Here is a 26,410-nt window from a genome sequence, read left to right as displayed (position 1 = left end):
GGTTATGGGAATAAAATGTGTTCAGTGAGCTCATGGGGACACAAAGTGAAGCCACTAAAGCTCCAAAAGAATTGAGGTTTAAATAAAACTGATCCTGAATATAAATCAAAATGTTCTTGATAAAGCCCTGTTTCAGACTTGGAGTTGTCTTGGACGGATTTCAAGTATTGAAAGGAACAAATTCCCTGAAAGAACATCCATGGGAATTCTTTGTCAGCAGTTGAATACAGAGGGAATTCCCATAAACAGGAAAAACAGTGAAGAATAAAATCCAGCACTGCTGGGAGTGTCTGGAATTCCAGTCTCCTCTCCATCCCTCATGTGACAATTCCTGTGCAATGGGAGAAGGTGCTTGGCACAGGGCAGTGAATATGAAGAACCAGTTCACAGAATCCCAGGACGATTTGGGTGGGAAGGGATTTTTAGGATCATCCAGTGCCACTCCTGCCATGGCAGGGACACCTCCCACTGTCCCAGGCTGCTCCAAGCCCCAATGTCCAGCCTGGCCTTGGGCACTGCCAGGGATCCAGGGGCAGCCACAGCTTCTCCAGGCAATCACTGCCATCCTTCCCATCTCATATATATGTATTTATATTTGTTTATATCAAAGACAAATGCAGTAGAGCGGTCACTGCAATGCCTTGTTCCCTGCAGCTCAAGGAGAATCCCTGAGGAGGAGGAGGATGAAACATTCCCTGCCCAGCTATCAGAGCACCCTTAGGGACTCCAGTCATGGAGGAAATAAACATTACAGGGATTTCAACAATGTCTGTCACTTAAGCCACAAGGGAGTGTCTTTGTCTGGGACTCTGTAAATGAGGTTATTTTGCTCCTGGCACAACCAGTGCCTCATGTGTGTTCAGGTTGGACACCAGCAGGAATTTCCCCATGGAAAGGGAGGTCAGGCCTTGGCAAGAGCTGCCCAGGGAGGTTTGGAGTGCCCATCCCTGGAGGTGTCCCAGGAAGGGCTGGAGGTGGCACTCAGTGCTCTGGGCTGGGGACAAGGTGGGCATCGGGCACAGCTGGGCCTGGCTGGGCTGGGAGGGCTTTTCCAGCCTCAGGGATCCTGGGATTCCCTGTGAGTTACAGAGGGACAGCTCCAGACTGGTCCTCCCATGTCACTGCAAAGCTGCCCCCAGGAGCTTTTAGGACTCAGTGATTTTGAAAGGCTCCAGTCTCAGCTCTTGGAAAACCCAGGTTAGAGAACCTGCACCCTGAAGGTCACTGTAGGAGCTTTATTTTTCTTCTCACTTGATGTAAAGAGAAAGGAAAAAGCAGTACCTGAATCCCCTACAGCTGAAGAATTGTAAATATTTCACTACAGATTCAATATGCAGTTCTGGCCTGAAGTCACAGGACCCACAACGTCCCTACGGGCCAATGCTTTTAGTCAAATCAGTTTTCAACCCAGCAGCTCAGGATGGGAAAAGAGAGAGATCCTCTCGTTCAAATAGCAGTTAATGCATGAAATATTGACAGAGTGGAGTGAAATCTGGCTCCACCCACTCTGAAAGCCAAGCACTGAAAATCACAAGTGGGATGTGCTGTTCCATTTCTGCAGTTGTCAGCAAGTGGCCATGATGGAGAAGAATTTTTTTTTTTTATAGTAGAAATGAAAGATGTATTACTATTTAAATACTGTCCTAAAAAGAAGGAAAATCTGAGCATCTGTGCATATTTTCAGACTCCAGCTTCTGGCATAATACACATCCCAAATCCAGGTAAAGCCATGGCAAGCCAAGAAAGAATATTTAATTTATCTATTATAAAAACCAAAATCAACTGATTTGCACCATGTAGAAACCCTGGATAGGGACTCAGAGAATCACAGAACATCCTGAGCCGGAAGGGACCCACCAGGAGTCCAAGGACACCCCAGCAATCCCCCCCGAGCCAGAGGGGCAAAAGGCTGCAGATAACCATGATGAATCTAAATAATCACATTGAAATAATGTTCCAAGAACCCAGGCAGGTGTCACTGTGAGGGAAAAAGGGCTCCAGGCTGTGCTGGTGGCAAATCCCTCGGTGCTCTCAGGGCCCGTGGCGAGCTCGGTGTGACCCAGCAACGAGACAACAAACACGTGTCGGCCTCTTTTGTACGAAGGATTTAATTCTCTATACATGGAACTAATTGGAAAGGCTGTATTACAGTTGTTAAAGCTGCAGGTTTTTATATATTTATATAATTTACATTCATAGTGATGAAATACTGAAGTGCAATTGAATAAGGAGCTTCACTTGTCCTTTGCACCGCAGGACGGGTTGGGAGCGGGGAGCTGGGCTGGGAATGCTACAGGCTGCCAGCAGGAGCTATGGGAGAGTGAGACACATAAACCAGGACGTAACTCAGTGGTAAATCGTTAGTAGGAGGGCTCTGTTGTGCTTGAGGCATTGGGAGGAGGGCACTGCCAGCACCAGCATTTCAGCAAGAGCCGGGAACTAAGGCTGCAAAGACAGACATGGCTTGGCTACAGCACAGCTACAACTCCACCAAAAGCTCCATTTCATATTAATTTGTATAAATTCCACAGTCTAGTTTAAAAAAATGTAAACATTGGAAATTAATTGCAGGGAGATAGTTCTATACATTCTTTCTTGTCAGGAAAATGACTCGTTCAGAACGTGTTGTTCCACAGAAAGCACAACTGAGAAATCCAAGTGCCCGTGCCCGAGGTGGGAAGCACGGGGGGAATTCTGCCCCCCCAGCAGGGAACATTCCACCCATTTCTGACCCGGGAATGCGACAAACCGGGGGACACGACACAAGCCAGGCTCTTTGCTAACTGTTTGCAGCTACAAGTAATGTGCAAAATCAAATGAACAGAGCTGGGTAAAACATCACTCCAGGTTTGTCTCTGGCACGGGAGGAGGGCATTTCTCCTCTCCACAATGGGTTACACACTCAACAACAACACCTGATACAAACAGTACAGTAACTACAACAAAATACCTGGGACTGGGCACATTTAAACTTCCTTAAACTGATTTTAACTCCTTCTGCTCTTTTGTAATTTAAAAAAAAAAAAAAAAAAAAGAAAATTAAAATAATAAAAAAAAAGACATATTGACAACACTGGACAAGTGAACAATTAAAAAGAAAGATACATAAAGTCTCCAATTCATGGACATTTGGAACAATTTTAATAGCACATGCAGCATTCCTTGATAGTGGGTCTTTTTGCACAAACAAAATTGCAATGAAGAAATTTAATTTATACTTTTTCCTTTGAAAGGCTAAAATATATCTTTTAAAAAATAATTTTTAAAACTACTGAAAGCACCTGTGCGAAGGTGGAAAAATTAGTTTGGTAACTCTGAAAGCCACAAAAGGACCCACTATCCTCTGATTTTTATTTTTTGTGTGTGTGGTTTTGTTTTGTTTTGTTTGAATCAGTTTAATTTTGTCGGTAATTAACTCAACCATTGCGATTCCATGCAACTAAATGTCAAATGAGGTAAAACTGCTGTGCAGTGTGTTCTTGACTCAGAAGGCAGTAGATGATCATGCTGGAAGCCACATGATCAAGGCTGCATCTCCCATCATCCCTCTGGGCACTGCTATGGGATAGTGGGTCTCTTTGAGGACTTTCAAGCCTGAGTGGGGGATGGACAACATATGATTCCTAGAAAAAGGAGGAAAACAACACATAAGCAAAACAAAACAATGAGCAAATTCAAGCTAGGGAAATGAGGCAGGCATGGCAAGGCATGGAGCAAAAATGATCGGGGGGGGGTGGGGAGGGGACGTGCTACGGGGATGGGAACGAAACCAACCAAACAGAACGGGGGGACAGAAGGTCTTCAAAGAGACTGGGCCCGGGGCCCCGAGGGGCAGCGCGGGGCCCGGCAATGCTGCATGTTCCACCTGAGAGCCGCCGCGCCCGCGGGACACTCACACTGCTGGCTCGGGTCCGTGTCCGTGGTCAGCTTCACGTAGTTGGACGGGAAGAGCCCCACGTGGCCGTTGACCTCCCCCTTCCACCAGTCGGGGTCCTCCCTGTTGAGCACGTTGATGATCTGGCCCTTGTTGAAGGCCAGCTCGTCGTCGTTCTGGGCGCTGTAGTCGTACATCCCGATCACCTGGCACACTGCAAGGGACAGGGGTCACCTGGGGGCTGCAGCCACCCCAGCACGGGGCATCCTGCTGGGCAGGACCCACAGGGATCTCTGATCCAGCCCAGCCCAGACCCCCCAGCAATCCCAGCCTGGGCATCCCTGGCAGCGCTGTCCAAACGCTCCTGGAGCTCTGGCAGCCTCGGGGCCGTGCCCATTCCCTGGGGAGCCTGGGCAGTGCCCAGCAGCCTCTGGGGGAAGAACCTTTCCCTGCTCTCCAGCCTGAGCCTGCCCACATGCAGAGGTCACCTCTGGACACTGCCCATGGCTCAGGGCAGCCCCAGGACCCTGCAGTGACCTGAGCCCACCCTGCCCCTGCTGTGCCCACCCTGGGCCTCAGCTCAGCCCCACCCAAACTGACTCCAAGGGTTTAAAAATCCCAAAGAGTTCCATGGAATCCCAGCAGGGTTTGGGTTGAGAGGGACCTTAAAACTCATCCAGCCCCCCCCCCCCGCCATGGACAGGGACACCTTCCACTGTCCCAGGCTGCTCCAGCCTGGCCTGGAACCCCCACCAGGACTGGTCAATGGACAGGAAGATCTGGGACACATGTGAACTTCCACTATTGGAAGCTGCATAATCCAAAAGAAAGCCAATGGTGATGTCCTTGTTGTCCCACTGAGGTTTTCAGAACACAAAAATCTTGGAAAATATGAGAGATAATTAACAGAACTGGACAAAAAGCATCCCAAGCCATCCAGGCTGCCCTTCTGGCACCCCAGGACTGGTTCCAGCAGCGGATTTTCTATTTCCTTGCAGTGGAACTCATCCAATCTCAGAATACAGCTGGTTCTGATCACTTCTGACAAAGCACTTTCCTGAATTCTCTAAAGCAGCAGGACTGTTTAGTTAAATAAACAATCCCCTCTATTTCTCTGCTGTTTTCTCTTTGCCAGGCCACAGGGCTTCTGGTTTTTCCCACCAGACTTCTATTAATGAGCCTTGCTGGCAGGTTCTCTCCAGTGGATTAATCCTAAAATTTGCTTTTATTTTCATCCCTGCAATGAGCCAGCAACTTATTTCAATTTGCCAAACAGTTTCTCTCTCTTTTTTTACATTACAGTTTAATTAAGATTTTGATGTTCTGCAGCCAATGCAGAAAGTGCTGAAAAAGTTTATTCTGTAAAATTCAGCATGTGGGGAAAGTCACAGATTGTCAAAACTGAAAGAATTTCAAAAAAATATAAAAAAACCTCATCATGTTTCCATGTAAAAGTTTGTGTCTCAGTGCTGAGTTCCCATTTTAAACCTAAATTCACGAGGCTTTAGAAAAGGCATTTCCCAGATCTTTGTAACAACCATCAGAGGGGTGAGCCAGCACCAGTTCCACAAACACAGGGTCATGGAATGTGACCTGGAAAGCCCCTTCCAGCCCAACCCAAGCTGTGATTCTGTGGAAATGTTCATGTTCTGTGGCTCCTGTCCCCTTTCATAACCCTTAAAGCAGGAGAAACACTCCCTCTCCATGGAGGGGGTTTGTCCCACGTCACCTCAAGACAAAGGGGGGGTTCTGCAGGAGAGGAGCCCCAGATGCCCAGCCCTGGATCCTCCTGAGCCTCTCCAGCTCCTGTCCCACAGTCAGTGCAGGGATGGGATGGTCTGGGGGATGCAGGAACATCCCAGAGCTCCTGTCCCACAGTCAGTGCAGGGATGGGATGGTCTGGGGGATGGAGGAACATCCCAGAGCTCCTGTCCCACAGTCAGTGCAGGGATGGGATGGTCTGGGGGATGGAGGAACATCCCAGAGCTCCTGTCCCACAGTCAGTGCAGGGATGGGATGGTTTGGGGGATGGAGGAACATCCCAGAGCTCCTGTCCCACAGTCAGTGCAGGGATGGGATGGTTTGGGGGATGGAGGAACATCCCAGAGCTCCTGTCCCACAGTCAGTGACAGGATGGGATGGTCTGGGGGATGGAGGAACATCCCAGAGCTCCTGTCCCACAGTCAGTGCAGGGATGGGATGGTCTGGGGGATGCAGGAACATCCCAGAGGCTCTGGAACAGCCAAGCCGTCCCAGCTGAGGGCGCAGCACAGGCACAGGGACCCAGGGAACGGGCCCCAGGCGCAGCCAGGGCTCACCTGAGGGTGCTGCAGCCTTGGGCAGCTCGGTGGGGGTGCTCTTGCTGGTGCCTGGGCTCAGCAGTTTCACGTAGTTGGCCGGGAACCAGCCGATCTGGCGCTTCTTCCCGCGGGCCTGCGGAGACACCGCGCTGCTCACAGCCCGGAGCCTTGGGCAGGGCAAGGCAGCCAGGATTTCAACTAACAGGCTATCTTAGGACAGGAAAGGGGATTTTATGAGGAAAAGCTCAGCTATTTTTGTGGCACTAGTTGAATACTGTAATGTTAACATACAATCTTACTAATATTTCCAATGAAATGCTTGTTCATGATGTAAAGAATTACATCTGAATAGATCCCCAGATTGTGACAGTTTAAACAGAGATTAAGAATCCAAATTCCCTATTTTCTTTTACAGAACCATATCCAAGCCCTTCAATCCCTTGTGTCACCAAAGCAGGAAACCTCATCCTGTTATTTCCCCAAATCCAATGTCCATTGCAAATCAAATCCATAAAAATTCCTTACAGTAAGAAAGGTTCTTCCAAAACTTTGAATCCCAATTTCTAAATCTATATCAAGAATGATTTTAACTGTTTATTCTCTGTTTATGTTAGAATAAGGTTGGCATTTTGGGCAGGAAGAATTTTGCCTTTTAAAAACAGATTAATGTTAACTTTGGTGAAAAAAACATCTAATGGATTAACTATCCTTTAACTACTTTCTTCCCTGTCTAAATCTTTATTAAAAAAGAAAACACTTGATCTAAAGTGTATTTAGATCATTTATTTTAAGATATTTCTCAATCCTACATTAGACCAGCAATGTAATGCTTAAAACATCTGCCTTATTTTCCCTTCACTCTGACCCCCAAGTGTGGAACAGGAGAATAAAAAGAACAGAAATGGGATTGCTAATGAAATAAATCCCAATTGTAAAACCACATGTAAGACATTGAAGTATTCAAAGTTACATGGGAGTATTTACACAGCCAGAATTTGATTGTTTCAGAGCCTCACAGCAGCTGCTCAGTGAGAACTCTGGCAGCTCTTGCCCAGAGAAGTTTTGTTTCTCTCTTAAAATACATTTAATGGAGACTCTTTAAAGCTAAAAGCTACCAACAGCATCAAGGTTAGTGAGAGCAAAACCCAAAGGAATCTTGGAAGAGGATTTCTCCACAAAAGAAGAAAAAAAAGTATCACCAAGAAAGGCAAAATGGGCAGGCACAAAGTGGAAAAAATAACTGAATTAGTCTGAGATCTGCACGGCACAAATAAATCAGTGGCGTTTTCCCATCTCCTATCTCCTGCTAAAACCCCCAAACCACACAGAACCTCCTTCAGCAGGACCAAATTGTCAAGTTCTACTCTTAAAAACACCTGGGAGGATCTAAAGCAGCCAAACCAAGCCCTGAACTCCCCTCCTTGCTGAGGGTTCTCCAGGGAAACACCCCAGGGATTTCCCACCTGGCTGATGGCTCCCGCTGCTCTCCTGCCTCCCAGCCAATCCCAAATCCAGGGATGGCAAGGGCTGTGTGCATCCTTGGAAAGGTGCTTTGTTGGGAACTGCTGGGCTGCACAACGCTGGCAAATTTATTCATCACTGACACATTCAGCAATTTGAACCACTAAAAATGAACTAATTTTCTTGATGTGGAATTTGACTAGGAAAGAAAAAGGAACTAACTTGGAGCTCTCCTTCCCACCAACCACCTGGATTCTTCTTTCTGATGAGAATCAACTGGCCAGGAGCAAGAGTCAGCTGTTCTGGGCCCGTTGCTGTGTAAGAGGCAATAACTTGGGCAATTTCTGTTGAAGCAGAGGAGAAAAAGAAGATTAATTTGAAAAAACCTGAACATTTTTTATCCATCATTATTCTGCTACAACACTGTGGGGGTTTTTTTCCATAAAATTGTCATGGATTTATGTATTTCCATGAATAGATGAGGTAGTTGTAAAACAAATGAGAGGTTCAGAGTACTACAGGAATAAATAAATAAGAAACCAGAGGTGCAGGAGCTCTATGGTAGGAGACAAAAAATGCTTGAAATAGAGAATAATAAATAATAAGTAAATAAGTAAATAAATAAATAAATAAATAATAATAACAACAACAACTGTACAGCTCTTAAAATCCAGTGTTTTCCAATAAATACATCTTTGGACTGACTCCCTAGGAAGAGGAGACTCATCAATGACAAGATAATGAAGTTGCACCAAGAGGCACAAATTAGGGCTGGCAGAAAATTTTTCACCACCTGACCCAAAAAGGAATGTTTTCCAAATGCAGCAAACAGGATTTATGTGGGAATCTCTATTCCCTGGAGGTTCTCACTGAGCAGGTGCTTTGTTTGGTCCCCTCCCAGCACAAGGGGACACAGAGGAACTGGGAGCTCCCAATTCCAGGGAATTTCCCAAAGTAGATGGTGGAGTTCACTCTCCTTTACAGAGACTGTGGAAAGGCAGGGAATGATTTTGCTCCCCACAAAGTCTCACAGGGTTAACCCATGTTTCGATCCAATTGGAACTGACAGGAGCTGCAGGAATTTTGGTGTCCTCCCAAAGCCAGGCTTAGCCCTGTCACCAAACCATGTGCAGGGTGAGGAGGACACATTTAACACACAGGGAGGGGTGTTGGTGCTGCTGAACCTTCCCTGGGATCCCAGGGCAGTAACTCATCCCTTAGGGATTCATTCCAAAGGCAGCTGGAGGCAGAGGAATCCATAAACCCTGGAAGGTTGGGAAATGAGGGAAGGTTTGGTGCAGGGAAGATACAAAGAGAGTTGAAGACCAACATGGAAATGATCAAATGATTGACTTGAAATTTAGAAGGAAAGGACCCTTAGGAAAATTTTAAAATTATCAGAGAAGCATTTGAGATACAAATGAGCAGCATGAGGAGGATGAGGAACAGAGGGATGAAGAGCAATCCACTCCTCAAAGGACACTGCAAATGGCACAGGGATCAACTACAGCAGAACCTCCCTTGGGATCTGTCAGCAGGGAGAGGCAGGGACAGGGAGAGCCAGGCAGGTGATGGAAAGGCCTGGAGCTGAGTTATAAAGGTGCTTAAAACCTGGATCTGGGATTAGCACACAAATTCATGGAATCATGGAATGGCCTGGGCTGGGAGGGACCCCAAAGCCCACCCATTCCCACCCCTGCCATGGCAGGGACACCTCCCACTGTCCCAGGCTGCTCCAAGCCCCAATGTCCAGCCTGGCCTTGGGCACTGCCAGGGATCCAGGGGCAGCCCCAGCTGCTCTGGGCACCCTGTGCCAGGGCCTGCCCACCCTCCCAGGGAACAATTCCTGCCCAATCTCCCATCCAGCCCTGCCCTCTGGCACTGGGAAGCCATTCCCTGGCTCCTGCCCCTCCATGCCTTGTCCCAAGTCCCTCTCCAGGCTTCTTAGCTGTGAAAGCAGAAAGTAGAAGAAGGAATTTCTAAGTAAAATACAGCAGGTGCTGCCAGGAGAGTGAAAGGTTTAAGCAGAGAAAAACCAGGAGCAGAGTCTGTCCTGGGCAAAGCCAAGGATTTGTTGGGCAGGGAACACAGCTCTGCTGCTGGAAAGGCTGCAAGCTCCCTGCAGTTGCAGGATTTCCACAGATTCCCATTAATCCCTCACACCAGAGCCACTGAGGAGACAAAATGAACAAACAAAGGAATGGTGGGAATTTGTGAAAATCGGGAAACCCTCCCTTGCTACCACAGCAGTTACAATGTTCAGTAGGTCACAGTGGGAGAGCAAAAATCTTACACTTTGTATCTCTCTCAGAACAAGAAATGTCTCATTTTTGTCTACAAAATGTGGTTTACAAGGCTTTGGGTATCCAACATCCTCCTCCTCCCCCACCCAGCAGCATAAAGGAGCTTTACTGGGGACTGTGTTAAACAAGTTCCAGTACAAATGACAAGTTTCACACTCAGCTCTTGTAGGTCACAGAAAAGCAGAAAGTTAAGAGAAAAGCATTCAGAAAAAAAAAAAGGTTAAAATAAAACAACCCAGAAATGGGTTCCATTCTTCATTCCATGAAGGGCTTTTAAATTGTGGTTTTTGAAGTCTTGAATTACTGAGAAGAGACCTGAGAACCCCTTCCAGTGCCTAAAGGAGCTCCAGGAGAGCTGGAGAGGGACTTGGGACAAGGGATGGAGGGACAGGACACAGGGAATGGCTTCCCACTGTTCTGCTGAGCAATCCAGCAGAAGTTTACATCGATTTTTGAACAAGCAGATTTTATTCTCTAGCTACATGTTATTTAGTGATTGACACGCTGGAATGATTAGAGAGGATGAATTCTTTTATTACAGTTACACTATTCATTAACTGCATTTATTCCAGTTATTTTATAATGGTTTTCATCAGTGCAAACTACTCCAAGATGACCAAAAGCAAACAGACTTTATTTTCATGAAAAAGGTTTTGTTGCCATTGAATGAAACACTAAGAATAGAGAGAAGGTGCTGTCACAATATTTGACTCACCAGGTTTCTTCCCTAAGCTTCCCGTTTTCCCAGCTGCTCCTGGAGCCTTGAAATGGAGAACAAGATGCAAGTTTAGCACTCAGGTTCCTTTCTACAGTACATGAAAATTATTTATAAAGCTTCATTCAACACACTCAACAAGCATGGGAGTCAAAAACTCACATGAAATTCTGTTCTTACAGGAATCCTTAATATTTTAGATGGCAATAAATAATCTGGGAATAAATACCAAGCACAAATGGATGATTTGTTAATGCAGAAGTACAGACTTTTATTCCCCTTCATGGGCTGCAAATAGCAAAGTCTCTCCCGTTTGTAATTCCAAAGTCTGTCCCATTTGAATTGCAAATCCATGTATCTATAGAATGGGAATTCTGTCAAGGTGAGCTAAAACAACAAAAAAAGTTTTCCTCCCTTCAAATAGCTGGATTGCAAACTCCCTGCATCCTGACAGGGTGAGATGAGGGATGAACATCAGCATCCAGGCCAAGGGATTGGCAAGCAAAGCCTTTGAACAGCCACAAGAAATCCAGCAAAACCTGAGATCAGTTCCTGCCCCCTCAATAATTCCTGCAGTTTCCTCCCAGTTTTATGTCCTGCAGTAAAGAGGTTTGAGGTGGCTAACAGAGACTTAAATCTAAGCTGTACTGTGGCCAGAAATGTTGGGAACCACAAATGTCCTCTTGCCTTCAACATTTCCACCTCCCTCAACCTCACCCCTTCACCTTCAGGATCCTCCTTACAAACTTGGAGCCAACATCAAATGACCTGAAGGTTTCCACAGAATCCTAACTCCCCTGTGGAAAAGTACAGTTTTCTCCTCCATATTCTCCCTATCAGCTGATGCTTTGAAAACTTGGGGATTCTGGCAGAAACTAAACTGAGGAGTAACTAAAGAACAGCTCAATGGCTGAGAGAAAAGGGCCATTCAAACCCATGTGTGGGTTTTGGGTCACCTATAAAAACGATTATTAGACACATCTTCAGCTTGCCTTGATGTCTCAGTGCTCCCTTCCTGTGTCACTGTCAGATTATTACAGTTACACCCCACAAGAGCAGCAAATCTTCCTCTCCTCCCTGGATTCATTTGATTATCCTCAGTTTTCCAGCCTCCCCCACACCACTGTGAGCTGTGTTCACAGAGCAGGGACCCGGGAAAGCCCCACACAGGGATCAGATACAAATCCCAGTGCAGGTCTGGGGATGAGGGCAGATGGTCCCGACAGCCCCACAGAGGGGGATGAAATGGGGGGAACCAAAGGACTGCTGGGGTGATACCAGGAATTCCTTCTGCTCTGGAAGTGTTTCTGGCAGAGGAACACCCTCTGCCCTCCCCAGGAAAGAACAAGTGACTGGACCTTCAGAGAACACCCTCCTCCCGAATATCCCTTGGTCAGCATCCATGCTGCTGGATTAGAAGCACAGGGACAGATCAAACAGGCTGGGATATCATCTTTACTGTGAAACACAGAGAGATGATTTTAAAATAGAAACTTCAAAATCACCTTGACCAGACTGAGTCTGAATTGTGTTTGAGGATTCTCTGGCTCCTCAGTGAAAAAGCAGAAGAAACACATGGAGAAGTCCTACAGTACATAAATAAATAACTAAATTCATAAATAATGCATTTAGGATGGTCTCAATTTCTGGCCCAGTCAGGAGATGGAGAAGCATTTCCTATTCCTTCTGCTGAGGAAGCAGCGAGGACAGACCCTGTTCTATCTCCCCCTGCACGCCTGGGACACTCACTAAACATCTGAGGGGATTTTGTGACCAGGGATGAAGTCTCCTGGACCAGCACAGCAGAATTTGCTTTGTCAGTTTAATAAACCCCAGCAAGCTTGCCAATTGTGTTGTACAGCAGGACCCTTCAAACCCTGCCTTGATCCATTCAGGGATTATCTTCTCAACTTCTATGCAAAATTTTCTAACCAGAGATGTGTTGAAATTGTTGTGTTTCCAAGCCCTCTGTGAGCTCTGTCCCCACAGAGGGAATTCTCACCAGGGTCCAGAATAAAACCCTGTTCCACTCTGTATCCATCCACCTGACCCTGAGAAAAACCCTGAGAATGGAGCATTGTGCCATTGTTCCTTTGAAGAACAAAGACTTTCCCTCCTTTTTAATAAGCTGAAGGAACAGGGAATGGTTTCTTTTAGCACCCTGAGGTGAATGGGCACAGCCTGGCACAGAAGAACAAATTAAAAAAATTCTTCTGCTGTAGAAACCATTGAGATTTTGAGTCATTTCTAGAAACTCTGTCCTTGCTGCTGAAAGATCACCCCTGCTTTTCTTTAGGCCTGTCAATAGTGCAGAACACATTAAATGATTTCTCTTTTCAGAACATTTTCCACCCCAGGCAGCTGTCCAAGCACAGCAGCACATCTGAGTGACCAGAGAGCCAGGACTGTGAAATCTTCTGCAAAAACTGGCTCTGGGACCAGGCTGGAGAGCAAAACCCAATTACCCACTTGGAGCCAGCTCCATGTCCTGCAGGCACAGGAACCCTGGGATGGAAACAACATCCCAGGAGTGAGGGCTCCACCAGCTCTGTGCTTTTTCCTCCCTCTCTCATCAAGATTTGAGCTGAAGGTGGGATTTTCACCAGCAAAAAGGGCATTTGGAGCACTTTTGGGCAAAGTGCAATGAGCTGGTGCAGCCCCAGACAAGCTGAGGTCACAGAAACACCAAACTGAGCTCTCTGAGAAAAAGGGGCTCCCAATGAAACACCAGAGCTCTCCACAAGGATTTGCCAACAGTGCCCCAATCCCAGCTCTCCCAAGGGCTGCAACACTAAACAACACTAACTACAAGTTTTTTAATCCTGTCACAGAGGATGTTACTGGAATTTCCTGACACTCCAGAGATTTCCTCTTCAAAGGTTTCCTACAGCTGCAGGTTTCACTGCAGGTTTTAGCCTTTGGCTTTTCCACAGCAGGAATGGTTTTACGGGGTGACTCTGCTCAGGCTCAGTGCTGCAGAGTCTTTCACTGAGTTCTTGTGCATTACCATCCAGATTCTCCAAAATCCACTGATTTTTATTTATTTACCTTTAACCCCCCATTAGTCTAGATATATAAACCAGAATCCTTCTTCTCAAGAGATCAGTTGTGTACCCAAGTCTTAAATCTAAACTAATTCCTACTAGTAGATAAATTATCCATTTAAGCCATATGAATGAGAAAACATCTCTCTTTAGAATGCCTAAAAAGAAAGCAAAAAAAAAAAAGGGACATGTTCTGTGGAATTATTTCAAGATAAAAAGAGATGAAACAGAACCTCCATTATTCAGTCAAAAACTGTCAAATAAATACAGTAGTTAGCAAAGTTTGGGTGCAAAATTTGTTTTCCTTGATTGCAAAAAATGACAGGAAAAAAAATAGAATAGACTGAAATATTACTCTCTGGATTTTTGGGGTTTTTTAATAATGGCAGTAAGATCCAGCTCAGTCATTAAGAACTTACCAGGGCAATAAAATAATCATGGCTGTTCTGACCAGTGTCTACAAAACTGCCAATTGCACTATTAATGTAGGCATTCTTTTAATGGATGATCCCCCAAGTTATTTATGATATTAAGCTGTAAAATGCAACTACTGTTGTTATTGTCATTGTTATTCCTTTCCAATCTCAGTCAGGAAATCTGCAACATATTTTTATTTCCCTTACGATGCCCTGCCTTGCAGCTACCACTACAACCCCAAAGAAAACATTTCTCTACCTCAGAATCTTTGAGTCTCACATAATTAGATGGGAAAACTCCTGATTTATCACCCAGCGTTCCCGTCCACCAGTCACCATCTTTCTTTGTCACCAGGATCAGGTCACCTTGTTGGAAAGTGAGGTCTCCCTGCTCCGAGCTCTCGTAGGTGTACATGGCAATGTACTCTGGAAAAGGGAAATACAGCACATGGCAAACTCCTGAGAAACCCTCAGGGAGCCTCTGCAAAACCTCATCAATATCACGGGCTAGGCAGAAGGCAAATTTATTCTTTATTACTCATAGAAACATCAATATTTAATGAATAAAATCCTATCTGTCAGAACTGAACAGGATCTGTCAAAAGGCTGCCTCAGGGGGGTCTTGTATATAATTTGCTATTATCATTACAATGTACCTACATCATTCATTTAGATATTAAATATGTTTCCCAGTGGTTTCTGGATTGTGCTGATGAGTGGAATTTTCAGAGTTTGGGATGCAAAGTCCACACAGCTTAAAAATCACCTTCTGCACATGAGCTCTTCTTCAATCCTCTCAACAGAAGATGTTCAATCCCTGCTTTATGATTTCTCAACACCACAGCTTTTCTGAATTGTTTAAACAGAAGCTGTGTTCCTTTTTAATACAAACACAACACCTGAGATATCCCACCTGTGACAAGACTCTGCATGTCCACAACCCCTTCTCCTCAAATACGAGGAAAACCAGAACAAGGTGATCTTTAAGGTCCCTTCCAACCCAAACCACCTGGGAGTCTATGGAATATTATATACTTTGAAATAATTGATTATCTCCCTTTTCTCTGCTGTTCTCTCCTTTTCATTTCTGTGGTGCTCATGCCAGAGGCAAATTAAATGTAAATGTACCTAAAACTGTACCTGGAATTGCAGTTACAAACTTCAGGTGTGCTGTAGGGAGGATACACAAATGCTCCTGTAACCTACATTTAGATTAATTGATTTCCTCTGCCTGTGATTTAATTAGCCTTTAGCTGACTCTGCACTGGAGAGGATTAAGAGTTAAGGCAGCTCATGTGAGGACATTCCCCTCCAGCTGAAGGGTGGCAACAGCCAGGAATTCCCCTTTTAAAACCCTTCAGAGGACTGAAAATTATCTGATAATTCTGTGCCTGTGCCCCAGGCTCCAGCTTTAAAATGGACCATAAGGATCCAAATATTCTATAAGTGACTGTCGCTGCCTTAATTAAGAGCTTTAATGAAACATTGGGAATGAGCTTTGGGGGACATTGAGACATTTACTGACATCATGGACACATGCACAGATGTTCTTATTGGGCCCTCTGTAAAAACCCATTCCAGATCAGAAAATGTTATCAAATAACAGCAAAAAAATAGAAATACTGGGAAAAGTACAAACTACAAAAGACATCTTCGTATCTTTTGTGATATGGGAAATTATCCCTTCACAACACACATAAATGCTTACTCTAATAATAATTCCCAATTATTCTAGAGGCAAACTGATTTGCACTTGGATTTTAGCACCACTTGACCACCACAGTGTGATTCCTGACTTTGGCATGAAGCAGAGTTCTTGTGTTTAATGCCAGAGTGAGAGGCTCCCACCCAGGACTCACCTTCCCCTGACATCGCTGCCTTGGCTGCTGGGGATGCTACTCTTTTCAGACTAGCAGGACTTTCTGAGGAACCAGAATCCATGCTTTAGAAGAAAATAATGGTTATTTAAGAAATTCAATCTCTTCAGATAAAAATTATTACTCTATTTCAAACTCAAAACTGCACGTGCACCCACAAGGAACTCCCTGGGTTTTAAAAGAAGAGACAGTAAATGTGCAAAAGAAAGTTTTGAATCCTGTCATGGTCACTTTTAAGCAACTGTCTTAAATACAGAATTTTCTGCATCTCCTCTTTTTCTTCAGGAAAAAAATGATCTGAAATTGTTCTCATTTGTATTCCTAATGCTAACGTTGCCTTCACATTACATAAAATGAGATTTTAAATGTTTAATCCTCCAAGAATAATGAGAAGTGATTTAGATTTGAGGAATACCTTTTACTTTTGGGGAGAGAGAAGCTCTGACTTACACAGCTGTAATTCATGAAGTCCAATACATTCATTTTTCAGTTGAAAGTCACATAAAATTAAGAAGGTTAATTAATCTTTTGTTGGTGAGGCAAGACCCAAGGAGAACTGAGGTCAGTTTTCTTATTGCTGACAAAGATTTTCAGGATTGGAAGTAAAAACCCTCCACATAAAAAAAAAGGGCCCTTTTATAGGGTAGAACTTTGAAATTCAAGTGTGCAGCTCTTCCTATTTCCTTCCATCCCAGCAGAGAAGTAAAGGACAGGAAAAGCAAACAAAATACCTCGTTGACTTCCTAATGGGGCCTGAAATGAGCTTCACATAGGATTTGGGAAACCAGCCCTTCTGTCCCTGCACCTCCCCAAACCACCACATGTCCTGCTGCTCCAGCACTGTGATCACATCGTTCTTGTTGAAGTTCAGGTGGTTGTCTTTTTTTGCTCTCCAAGGATACAGAGCTTGTGCTTGAAGCCCCTCCACTTTTTCACCCTTCAAAAAGAGAGAGAGAGGAGTCAGTCATGCTCTACCTTTCATCCAGAAAGCTGCTTAAGGAATTATATTCTTAGAATGCTTAGACAGCAACAAACAGATTCTCTGTCAACTAAAGCATCACTTAAACTTCCAGAGTAATTCCAGAATTGTTTACAGTCCTCCTGAATTTGTCTGTTAACACATCATCAAGATTAAATTAATTACTTTTACAATTAAGAGACACATGTAATAAACTCTCGTGAAGCTGCTTTGGCAGGACTTAAGAATCCATTTTATGGACAATGATGCTTTGCTGCATGTTATTCATGGCACATTCCAATTTACTTTTGCTCTGAGGTAGATATTTAGCACTTTCCAGAACACACAGGCTCCCAAGAACAGTTTGCTGTTCCACTGAGGAAAAGGAAATGCCTGAACAGATGGACAGAATTCAGCTGTGAAGCTCTGCCACTGCTGTTCCACTTCACCACATAACCCACTTGGAAGTGAAGGTTGTCATGGGAGTCAAGAAAGCCCCAAGGAAGTGACCCAAAACTGGACCACCAAAATCTAAAAAAGCCATCCTGAAACAGCAAACCAGAAACTGCTTTGTGTTAAATCCTGCCCCAGATGTTGCCACTGGATCAAAGATCCATAGAATGGCCTAGGTTGGAAGGGACCTCAAAGCCCATCCAGTGCCACCCCTGCCATGGCAGGGACACCTCCCACTGTGCCAGGCTGCTCCAAGCCCCAATGTCCAGCCTGGCCTTGGGCACTGCCAGGGATCCAGGGGCAGCCCCAGCTGCTCTGGGCACCCTGTGCCAGGGCCTGCCCACCCTGCCAGGGAACAATTCCTGCCCAATCTCCCATCCAGCCCTGCCCTCTGGCACTGGGAAGCCATTCCCTGGCTCCTGGCCCTCCAGCCCTTGGCAATTGTCTCTCTCCAGCTTTCCTGCAGCTCCTTCAGGCCCTGCAAGGCCACCCTGAGCTCACCCCAAAGCTTCTCCTCTCCAGGCTGAACAATCCCAGCTCTGGCAGCCTTTCCTCCCAGCAGAGCTGCTCCATCCCTCTGCTCATCCTGGAGCCTCCTCTGGCCTCTCTCCAGCAGCTCCACGTCCTCCCTGTGCTGGGCCCCAGGGCTGGGGCAGCTCTGCAGGTGGGACTCTCCCTGTCACCCCTCCTGGAAGAGCCCACCTATCCCAGGTGAGTGTTTTAATGCATAGCTGAGGTTCACACTTTACTCTCCAAGCCTTTGTGCTGGCTCAAAACATTTGGATGAGCCCAGGAGCTCACCTGGCCCAGGACAGGGGAGGGGGATGAGCCTGTGACAGTGGCAGGAGTGAAGGCCGAGCGCTGCCGGAGCTGCCCTGCACTGGGCACGGTCAGGGATGGCTGAGCTGCCCAGGCATCCCAGTTATCACTCTCTGGTTTCTCACTGGTGTTTGTTGGCCAGCTGAAAAAAAAAAAAAAAAAAAAAAAAAAGAAAGATGTAATTCCTACTGTTTTTAATAGTAGGAAGAAAAAAACCTCACATAGAACAAATATTTCTACATTCTACATTATTACTTTTCAATGAGTATCCATGAGCACCGTGGCTCCAGGTACAGCAGTGCCATCAAACACTGGTTAACCACAACTTTATCTTCAAAGGCAATCCAAACTGAGCTCCTTGTCCTTGCCCCTGAAGGACAGGTTTTTATTTCATTTCTTAGCTGTGAAATTTGTCCCAACAAACAGAAGTTCAAGCAGTGCAGGCTGCATTACACACAGTGGAAAAATAATTAATCATTCTTTCCAAAACTGGTTTGAAATCTTCCCACCTGCAAATCACTGACCTCTCACATCTCTTTCCTTTAGACACAGAATCCCTGAATGGTTTGGGTGGGGAGGGACCTCAAAGCCCATCCAGTGCCACCCCTGCCATGGCAGGGACACCTCCCACTGTCCCAGGCTGCTCCAAGCCCCAATGTCCAGCCTGGCCTTGGGCACTGCCAGGGATCCAGGGGCAGCCCCAGCTGCTCTGGGCACCCTGTGCCAGAGCCTCCTATTGAGATATCAGTTTATAAATATGGATTTCATGGCCAAAGGATAAGGAATTGCAGTTGATAAAAGTGCCCAGTGTACTGAGTTAGGACATCCAGGGAAGAGCAACAGTTCGAATTCCATCAGTCTTACTAATGCTGTGATCAGGAATTAAATCATATTTTCATGTTCTCTCTGCCATTAGCATATTATACATAAGCAATTTGGAAGCCTTTGATAAGGCTTGGTGGCAACTAATGTAGGAGAAAGGGATTTAGGAGCCTCCAGTATCTTAAGGGACTCCAAGAAAGCTGGAGAGGGATTATTCATTAGGAACAGGAGTGGCAGGGCAAGGGGGAATGAGTTCCCACTGGAAGAGGGGAAATGTAAGTGAGATACTGGGAAGGAATTGTTCCCTGGGAGGGTGGGCAGGCCCTGGCACAGGGTGCCCAGAGCAGCTGGGGCTGCCCCTGGATCCCTGGCAGTGTCCAAGGCCAGGCTGGACATTGGGGCTTGGAGCAGCCTGGGACAGTGGGAGGTGTCCCTGCCATGGCAGGGGTGGCACTGGGTGGGCTTTGAGGCCCTTCCAACCCAACTAGTCTGGGATTCTGTGGTTCCAAGGGAAGTGAACACCTTGGATTTCCACCATGCCCACATCCTCACTTGGGGATCTCTCCCACTCTTGCTGTCCCCAGGCAGGTGTGATGGGAGCAGCCTCAAGTCCCACAGGGCAGCAATTTTCACTGATTCCTACAGAAAGCATCTCTCACTTCAAAGAAGGTCTTTTTAGTTTGCACTCTGGCTCCTGTGTTCAGTGCCAGTTCCAAAGGACTCCACACACTGAAGTGCTCAGCAGCACCCAAACCTACGTGGAGCTGAAGTCTGCCCAGTTGTTGGCCACTGCAGGACCCTCAGGAGGGGCAGGGGCTCCCAGGGGGGTGGAGGTTTCCTGCACGGACACTTTGGGAGCAGCAGAGGGCTCGGACGCTGGCTTGGCAGAGGCTGGAACTTCACTGTCCGGAATTTTCTCTGCATAGTTTGCAGGGAACCATCCAGTTTTCCCCTTCAGTTCTCCACCAAGCCACCCTGGCTCTCCAGTCTGGCTTTCATCCACCTGCAGACACAGGAAGTTACAGAGTTAAGAAACACACCCTGCAAATGGAAATTTTACTGAAAACAACCCATCTTCTCTACAGTAAGGAACTTTTTGCAATGCAAGAGGGCTTGACAATTAGTTTTTATTTTTTCTTTCTCCCAAGCTAAAAATCACAGAATCATGGAATGGCTGGGGTCAGAAGGGACCCTGAAACCTGTCTCGTTCCACCCCTGCCATGGCAGGGACACCTCCCACTGTCCCAGGCTGCTCCAAGCCCCAATGTCCAGCCTGGCCTTGGGCACTGCCAGGGATCCAGGGGCAGCCCCAGCTGCTCTGGGCACCCTGTGCCAGGGCCTGCCCACCCTGCCAGGGAACAATTCCTGCCCAATCTCCCATCCAGCCCTGCCCTCTGGCACTGGGAAGCCATTCCCTGGCTCCTGCCCCTCCAGCCCTTGGCAATTGTCTCTCTCCAGCTTTCCTGCAGCTCCTTCAGGCCCTGCAAGGCCACCCTGAGCTCACCCCAAAGCTTCTCCTCTCCAGGCTGAACAATCCCAGCTCTGGCAGCCTTTCCTCCCAGCAGAGCTGCTCCATCCCTCTGCTCATCCTGGAGCCTCCTCTGGCCTCTCTCCAGCAGCTCCACGTCCTCCCTGTGCTGGGCCCAGGGGCACAATTCCAATGCATTTCCTGCTGCCCACGCTGGGATGAGCCCAGGGCATGGATGGATCCCTGCCCCTGGACCCCTGGACTCCTCAGAGGAGCTGCTGACAAATTCCTCTGCCTCGGGCCATTTATTGACTCAGTGCCTCCCACTGAATTTGCATGCACCCTCCCCTTTTGGTGCAAACCGATCCATTATTCCTGCGGTTTTGGGTCCTCCTCCTCTCTCAGTCCCTGTCAGCCCAAGGCAGTCCCAGAAATAAAGGCACTTTGTGCTTGACCGCTCCCATGTGCTTCTCCTGCAGTGCAGAGCAAAATTTCCACTGCAGCAGAGATGGGCAAGCAGCAGGATGGGAGAGGGAAGGGCACAGCTGGGGGTGGATCTGGGAGAAAGGGGATGTAGCACCCAAGGCTGAATCATCCACACAGCGATCAGAGTCACCCAGCTGGACCCACTGGGGCAGGAACTGCAATCACCACACACAAAGGAAACAAACAGCACTGGAAAGGCAAATCTGGGTTGTGGAGATGCTCTAAAAAAGCATCCTTGAGGTGAACCACAGACATACAGAAACCACTGGGATTCCTCAGGCATAAGGGGAAAAAAAAACCCAACCAAAAGGTTTTAGACCCATCCAATTAATGCCTCTTCAGGAGAGGGTCTGAAGCTACAATAACTCTAAAACTGCCTATGAGGATACTCAGATTTATGCTTATTCAACCCAATTAGGTTCTCTAAGTATACTCATGAAAAGGCACTTTGAAGGATAATTTCAACTTCATAATTCATATCAGCTCTGGTTTCTTCTTCATATAAAATACAAGTCACATCTGGTTTTGCAGTACAGTACTGGAATTTTAAATAAATTCTTTTGAACCTTTTTAAAGCTAATTTGTTCCAATTTCCTCATATTTTTACCCCCACCATCCACAAGCCCCAACAACAATCCCAGATTATTTTTTTCCAAAATACAATCAGCCATTAAATGCACACCTGAATAGTGAATTACAGTGTGTGGGAAGTTGTTTTCTATTTATTCAACTGTACTTTAGAGCCACAGCTGACAACTTCTTAGTTCTGTGGATCACATAAAGAAGATTGATTCAGAAGATTGATTCCAACTCCAACAATCAATAACTAAGAAAACTGATGAGAAACTGTCCTTAGAATTTGTTATAGATGTTTCAGGGAAGAGTATCTGTTCCCACACAGAAGTTTGGTTGAGTTATAGCCAGGATTAAAATCAATCTAAAGTTACAGGGGAAGAAATTTAAAGTACATTGAAAGGGCAAGATAATTTAAAAGTGGGAGAATTTAAAAACCAGAGTAATTCTGTAATCCATGGCACCAGATCCAGTGGTGATTTCCCCAGGAGTCAGGCAGAGCAGAGCCCTCCCCAGACTGGCAAATCCTTTTCCTTCCTGAAGAAATGCCCACCCTTCTCCCTGATTCCCCCAGCCAGGGCTCAGGATCTGTGCCCAGGATGAAGAGTTGACACTCTTGGAAAGATCATTCCCAAGCTCTGTTAAAGCCCCAGCTCCTGTGACAGAATGAGCTCTGCAGTCCCAATTCCAGCCAGGATTCCAGCCCGTTCCCACACCAGAACTGGGAGCCAGCCCTGGGCTCTGGGTGGCACCTCCTGCCCTGCTGCATGACAGGACCTGCCATGGGTCAGAATTTGGGTTCCAATGTGGGAATGCTCAATTTGCCCATGTCAGAACACAGTTAGTCCAAGGAACACTGATTTGTGGGGCAGGAAGCTCCCAGCTGGAGTTCAGCTCCACTGCAGCTGCATTGATGTCACCAGTCAGCCTCACCTTAACACTGAGCTTGCAAACTGCTGTTTTCCAAGGAAAGGCACCCCCTGGGACCTTTGGAACCACAGGACAAACACGGGAGGGCTGAGGGGGGAGCCCAAAGGCAGCATCAAAAGTAAACCTCGGTCCAGGGTGTCTGAATTACTTTTGATAACAAGCTGTGGTTGTTAATTTGAGCCCGGGTGGGTTCAAACCCAAGGAACTGCAGGGGAACCAACTCTGGTGATGGAAATGGAGCCAGGGCAGAGCCTCCCTGGCAGCACTTACCCAGTCCCTTTTCACCTCCAGGGGGAAGCAGGGATGCAAAGCAAGGCACGGTTACAACCCAGCCCAGCACTGCCAGAGCAGCCCACGGAAACCCTTCCTGCAGGGCAGCAGGCACAGCCCCCAGCACCAGCCTCAACTGTGCTCAGAAGTACTTCAGGAAAGGCATTAGAGAGCAGTAACCCTGCTGGGGCTGAGTGGGTTAAAATCAAGTCCAAAAGCAACGGATAACAAGACTTGGATGGTCTCAAAGTCTCTATTTAAAAGAAGCGCAGCGCTCCTTAGACTCACGCATTTTGGGGGAAAAATCTCATTTCCCTGCAAAGCTTTCTTTAGAAATTACTTCAGTGCTCTTTGTAATTGCATATTTTGGGAAAAATGTTATTTCCCTGCAAATCTCTATTTAAAAATTATTTCAGTGCTCCTTAGAATCACATATTTGAGGAAAAATGTTATTTTCCCTACAGTAGCAGGGATAAATATGTGCAGAGCTCCCCAGAATCACATATTTTGAGGAAAAATGTTCTTTTCCCTACAGTAGCAGGGATAAATATGTGCAGAGCTCCCCAGAATCACATATTTTGAGGAAAAATGTTCTTTTCCCTGCAGTAGCAGGGATAAATATGTGCAGAGCTCCCCAGAATCACATATTTTGAGGAAAAATGTTATTGTCACTGCAAATCTCAATTTAAAAATGTGTGAAATGCTTCTTAAAATCACATCTTTTGGGGAAATTGTTATTTTCCCAGCAAGTCTGCCTAACAGGGATCACTCTTGCCCACAGAATGACCTGCAAGCCCAGGCCACCCCCCATTTCCCAGGAAAGCAAGGCATCCCAGCATTGCCCAGCTGTCTCCTCTCCCCTTTCCCAGCTGCCTGCCCAACACCATTTCCTGCTGCAGCTTTACAACCTGTTGTATCCCTACTCAGAGTCCTCAGCAGTGACACCGAGCCAGGATTCACTGTGGATTTTCCAGAAGCAAATTCTTATGTCAGAAACATCCAATCAGTAAAAAGCCAAACAAACCCCAAAAAGCTTCAATTTCTCAGAACAGGTTTTTAAAAAATATGAATCCTTACAATTTAGGGGAGCCTACAAAGTGTATTTTTTCCCAAATCCACAGTTACTAAACTGAGCTAAATGTGAAAGCTCTTAAAATCAATTCTGTTGGGCAGAACACTGTTTCTGGGGGAATACACCTTCCCCAGTGAACAGTATTTAAGAATTCCCCCAGGAATTTTCATTCTGCATGTTAAGAACACACTAATGATTAATTAATATTAATATCCACTTAATCCCTGCAGCCATTAACTACGGAGTTATCACTGAGAGAGACAAAAGCAACCATTGCTTCAGTCTGACACAACACACTGACCACATCCCTGAAAAACAGGGAATTATTCTGTATCAACACACCTGCAACCAAATATTCAGGATTTGAAGTTTCCTTTCCTGCCATAGAAAATTGAAATCACATAGGGCAGAAGCTGAAGGAATTTTCTCAAGGAATATCCCAATCCCTGCTTACCATGACGATGTCTCCAGGCTGGATGGTGATCTCATCGTGGCTTCTGGATTCAAAAGGATACAGAGCTCTATAATACACTATTTTTACATCCTCCTGAGCAGAAATGGTTAAAGGAGCTTTCTCTGAGCAAAGGAAACAAACACACAGATACAGAGAGAAGAAATCAAACCACCTTATTTTCAAACACTTGGAAAATGGGGTGAAAGTGGAGACAAGAATCAGCAAACTGTCAGGGTCTGCAGGAAGTACCTTATCCCCCTTTCACACAAGGGGAAATAGAAAAATTAATTCTTTAAATACAATTTTACTGTTTTCTCCTCTAAACAACAGGGAAGATCACAGAATCCCAGAGTGGTTTGGCTTGGGAGGGACCTCAAAGCCCACCCAGTGCCACCCCTGCCATGGGCAGGGACACCTCCCACTGTCCCAGGCTGCTCCAAGCCCCAGTGTCCAACCTGGCCTTGGACACTGCAGGAACTGGGAGTCCACAGCCTCTCTGGGCAGGATTTAGTCATAAAAGTGATGCAATCCTTTGGACAAATATTTAAACCAGTATCACATTCCCAAACAGTTCTTGTGTGTATCCAAGACACTTAAGAGGGAAGGAGGATTCCCAATACAGGCAAAAAACAGGATACAATGCACAGAAAAAGCTCTCAGCTGAAAGTGACTGTGTGGAGAGCAGAGAAAGGGGGATTAAATTTTAGATTTCAGGTCATTTGTCCAGTGAACAAAGGAAGGCAGGAAAGGAAAAGGGTGACTAAACAACGTATTGTTCCTACTCTGAAAAATCCCTAGGCTTATATCCCGCACCAAAATAAAACCTACAGAAACAGGTTTTGACATCTTGCATCCAGCCCCTTCCAGCTGAGATTCCCTCTTCCCTTGTCCTGCAGTCTCAGAACTGTGCTCTCCCCTCTGCCTTTTGGGAAGAACAGCGATGAAAGAACCATTTTTGGAGTCTAGAGCTCAATCCATGCATTATTTACTCTAATAAGACTCACAATCCAACCTTGACCACCACTTTGTTCTGTGTTAAATGGGAAAAGAATGACAACTGAGCTGTCCCAGAGCATTCCCTGCTGTTGGACCCTACCTGCGTTGGACCACGGAGCCTGGCCAGGCTTGCTGGGCTCCTGGTGGGGCTGGAAGAGTTTGCTCAGCTTCTCCTGCATTTCCTGCTTCCCCTTATCCTCACTTTCCTTCTTCTTGGGTAGTTCTTCCCTTTTTTGCTTGTCATCTTCCTGGATTTTTTTTTGCCACTGAGGTTCTTCCTCCGGCTGTCCCCGCTCCAGCCGCGGTTTGTCCCGGTCCTGGATCCGCCTGGTGGAAGATTGGGGGGGGGTCAATTCGAAAGAGCCACTCAAACCAAAGCCTACCAAAGCTTTTGGGTGATCTCCAGTACAAAGTGTCCTCTTTAGGGCTTTTCCATGCCCTAACTTTATTTTGGTGAGTTACCAAGCACTCCCCAGCATCTCCTCACACAATGGTTCCCAGGAATCACCGACTCATTGAATGGCTTGGGTTGGAAGGGACCTTAAAATCATCTCGTTCCAACCCAAGGTAAGACTCCAAACAGCCAACTCAGAAAGGAAAAAGCAGGGATCAGAACATGTGGCCATCCTTATCCTGATGTTGAAGGGCAAGGAGGAGAAGTATTTGCAAGTTTTACACAGCACTCCAGAGAATTGTTGGGAATATTTCCCATTCCCAACCGCCAGAGTTAACAAGTCCTTCCCCTCCACCAGAGGAAATGAATAAATATTCTCTGCTAGAAACAATTTGCCCCAGTAAAGATAACTCTGAAGACCTAAAGGACACCCAGTGTGTTCCAGTTTGTTTCATGGCCTGTTCCACCCCTGGAATTTCTTCAGAGTTAGGGACAAATGCCTGAGAAGCAGCTGCTCCTCACACACTTGGTGTGCTACAAAGAACAGACTTTGTCCAAGGACAGAGTGAATTCCGGACCAAAACAGTGTGAGGGGAAAAAAACTGATTCATGGAATCCCAGGATCCCTGAGGCTGGAAAAGCCCTCCCAGCCCAGCTGTGCCCGATGCCCACCTTGTCCCCAGCCCAGAGCACTGAGTGCCACCTCCAGCCCTTCCTGGGACACC

The 26,410-nt window shown here is 46.3% G+C and overlaps 1 protein-coding gene across 6 annotated transcripts in view; it reads right to left on the bottom strand.

The window, feature by feature from the left end:
• The window catches only part of ITSN1 (intersectin 1), a 104,121-nt gene that overhangs the window by 18,825 nt on the left and 58,886 nt on the right, over positions 1-26,410 (bottom strand). For 5 of the 6 annotated variants that reach the window (XM_069006243.1, XM_069006698.1, XM_069006422.1 and 2 more), the window contains 11 exons: positions 25,392-25,618; positions 24,296-24,417; positions 19,801-20,045; positions 18,203-18,362; positions 16,722-16,927; positions 15,973-16,055; positions 14,373-14,539; positions 10,654-10,699; positions 7,858-7,979; positions 6,193-6,307; positions 3,897-4,088 (listed from right to left, as the gene is read on the bottom strand). In XM_069006243.1, the coding sequence (XP_068862344.1) occupies positions 3,897-4,088; positions 6,193-6,307; positions 7,858-7,979; positions 10,654-10,699; positions 14,373-14,539; positions 15,973-16,055; positions 16,722-16,927; positions 18,203-18,362; positions 19,801-20,045; positions 24,296-24,417; positions 25,392-25,618 (1,685 nt within the window). Of the gene's footprint in view, positions 1-1,779; positions 3,624-3,896; positions 4,089-6,192; positions 6,308-7,857; positions 7,980-10,653; positions 10,700-14,372; positions 14,540-15,972; positions 16,056-16,721; positions 16,928-18,202; positions 18,363-19,800; positions 20,046-24,295; positions 24,418-25,391; positions 25,619-26,410 lie in introns of those variants that run through there. The other variant, XM_069006605.1, reaches the window with a different exon arrangement.

The sequence above is a fragment of the Aphelocoma coerulescens genome, chromosome 1 (genome assembly GCF_041296385.1).
Source record: "Aphelocoma coerulescens isolate FSJ_1873_10779 chromosome 1, UR_Acoe_1.0, whole genome shotgun sequence".
In the NCBI taxonomy this organism is placed as follows: Eukaryota; Metazoa; Chordata; class Aves; order Passeriformes; family Corvidae; genus Aphelocoma; species Aphelocoma coerulescens.
This window is presented reverse-complemented; position numbering and strand designations above follow the sequence as displayed.